Source organism: Epinephelus moara, chromosome 21 (assembly GCF_006386435.1).
Source record: "Epinephelus moara isolate mb chromosome 21, YSFRI_EMoa_1.0, whole genome shotgun sequence".
NCBI classification, from domain to species: Eukaryota; Metazoa; Chordata; class Actinopteri; order Perciformes; family Serranidae; genus Epinephelus; species Epinephelus moara.
Window position 1 is genome coordinate 40,861,689 of NC_065526.1, and position 2,428 is coordinate 40,864,116.

General features: G+C 40.0%; 2 protein-coding genes across 2 annotated transcripts in view; both read right to left on the minus strand.

Moving 5' to 3' along the window:
* The window catches only part of LOC126409010 (coiled-coil domain-containing protein 106-like), a 298,969-nt gene that overhangs the window by 283,778 nt on the left and 12,763 nt on the right, over nt 1–2,428 (minus strand). The window lies entirely within an intron of this gene.
* The window catches only part of LOC126383142 (choline transporter-like protein 5-A), a 222,819-nt gene that overhangs the window by 48,942 nt on the left and 171,449 nt on the right, over nt 1–2,428 (minus strand). Inside the window, exons 19-20 of the mRNA XM_050033584.1 lie at nt 1,307–1,410; nt 1,117–1,190 (exon numbers count right to left, since the gene is read on the minus strand). Of these exons, the coding sequence (XP_049889541.1) occupies nt 1,117–1,190; nt 1,307–1,410 (178 nt within the window). The remainder of the gene's footprint in view (nt 1–1,116; nt 1,191–1,306; nt 1,411–2,428) is intronic.

A 2,428-nucleotide genomic window follows, 5' to 3' on the forward strand; every position in this document is an offset into this window, starting at 1 on the left:
AAATTCAGGACGACAATAGATTATAAAATTTTTCGCCAGGTGTGACTTATATTCCAAGTTTGGTGAGTTTTGGGGTATGTTCAGGCAGTGAAAAATGCGATCATATGGGCGGAAGAAAAAAAAAAAAAAAAAAATATCTATATATATATATATATATATAAATAATCGGGAGAAAAACAATAGGGACCTCACAGGTCTCCTGCTCGGGCCCTAATAATAATCATTCGAAAAACAATAGGGACCTCGCAGGTCTCCTGCTTGGGCCCTAATAATAAACAGCGCGATTACAATAGGGTCCTCATGGACAACTTCGGATAATTGGATATAACATCTGCCGGTGGAACGCGCTTTCAACTCCATACCTACCAAAGAAAGACCAGCTAACATTAGGCCTACACAGGATTAAGGAACTTGCTGCTTTGATGACTGTTCAACTTTAGGCTATCTGGCAGAAAAAGGGTGAGTGAAAATGTGTCTTACCGTCTCACTGTAAGCAGGCATAGCCAGTGTTTGATTTGTTTGATATGCGCGGTGATTCTCAACCACATGACCAAAAAAAAAAGTGCATGACGCGCATGTTTTTTCCCATCCGAATAATAACTGGTATAATTGTATAGAAAATATATCTGTTTCAAAGGCATTATTCGTGCCTATACAAATAACGTATTTGTATTCGGGCACACCCCTACAGTCAACCGTCGGCTTGGTGTGTCAGGACCTCTACCCTGATATGCTTAACCTAACCCTGACTAATCCCATTCCCCCTGTCGTAATATTAGTCAGTCATAAGGAGTGTAGGGCAGATCATTCCTTCGCTATCCTAGGATTTCCAAATTTGCTAACAGTACAGGCTAAGCAAAACTTTTTAACTTCTGGCAATGTACCTGTATTAATTTGATGTTATTCAGTTGACTGGCTATATGCTGTATTCTGCATAAACCATGGGGCCTGTGTCATACACAGGATATGTATTAACGTGGCATATTTATCTCTTCTAAAATCTGTAATAACATTGCAAAAATGTATTTCCATAAAGACAGTGAACACAGACGTTTTAAAGGCCCAGAGAGAATTAGAGGACCACTGAACAGTTTGTAGAGTGCTGAGCCTTCTTACCTGACCATATTCCTCATCAGTAGGAAGAAGGCTTCTCTGGCTGAAGTACAAAAGTTTTTGCCATAGATTGCCACCTGGTGGAGATGAGGCAAAAACAGCTATCACAACAACATAAACTTGTTGACTTAGTTAATAGTGGATAGCTGCTATTCATATTATTCATACTAGAAAGCACCCTTGACCAACTCACCATGATATAAGCATTACGGTTCATGTAGCGTAAGAATTTCTCCAAACACCAGAAACAGCATTTCAGGCAGTGCATTATGAACCTTGACAGGCTGTTGTCAACACCTAAGTGGATAAACATGTAGATCAGAGATAGTGACAGTTGTAGCAATTGTAGTAGCAGCTGTGTGTGTGTGTGTGTGTGTGTGTGTGTGTGTGTGTGTGTGTTTGTGTGTGTGTGTGTGTGTTTGTGTGTGTGTGTGTGTGTACGCGTCTGCGTGTGTGTGTGTGTGTGTGTATGAGGGGTGAAACATATCAGCGAACAAGCACACACTGCATTCACTGCGTACTTGATACGTGTACATTACATGTGCAACCATCACCGTGTACTTGCTTCGCGTCCACTGCATGTGCATTCACCGTGTACTTGTTACACATGCAATGCGCGTGCAATGCCTGCACACGCCTAGACATGTGGTTATTAGACGTGCGTGCGTAGACACGTCATGTGATCGCAGAGGTCAAAAGTGTCAGCTCGAAGTAACAACGCGTCGTGTTACGGACGTGTGATACGTATATATATAGGCTATATACTGTATATGTACATATATATATATATATCTATATATATATATTTATTACACTGTATTCTGATTGGTCAGTCGCGGCATTCAGAGGTCTGATATTACTGTGTAATGACCGTTGCTATGTAGCCCAGCGTTGCTAGGGATGCTGCCCTGACAAGGAGATTCAGCCGTTGCCGGCAGTTTTTTTTCATGTCGCCTGTCAAACGAAACTTATTATAAATTTCAATAGAATAAACTTGCCTGATTAACTGAAAACAATTATACAATAACGAAAAAATAATAGCCTATCGAAAATATAAGTCAAGTAAACTGATCATCTGAAAAAAGCCCATTTTACTGCGCTGAGACTCACAGCGAGCAACTGACACTGAAGTGTCCCAAAATGCGTGTGACAGATCATCTAATACTTGCAGCTTTATATCAAAGAAAAAATGTCTCATGAAATTGTTATATTTTTAATGTAAACTGTAAATGTATGTCTATTTAACGTTTAGAGTGATTCCAGCATATGGTAGTCTGAGTAGACTGTTAGCATTGTGACTGAAAATATTTCCCCA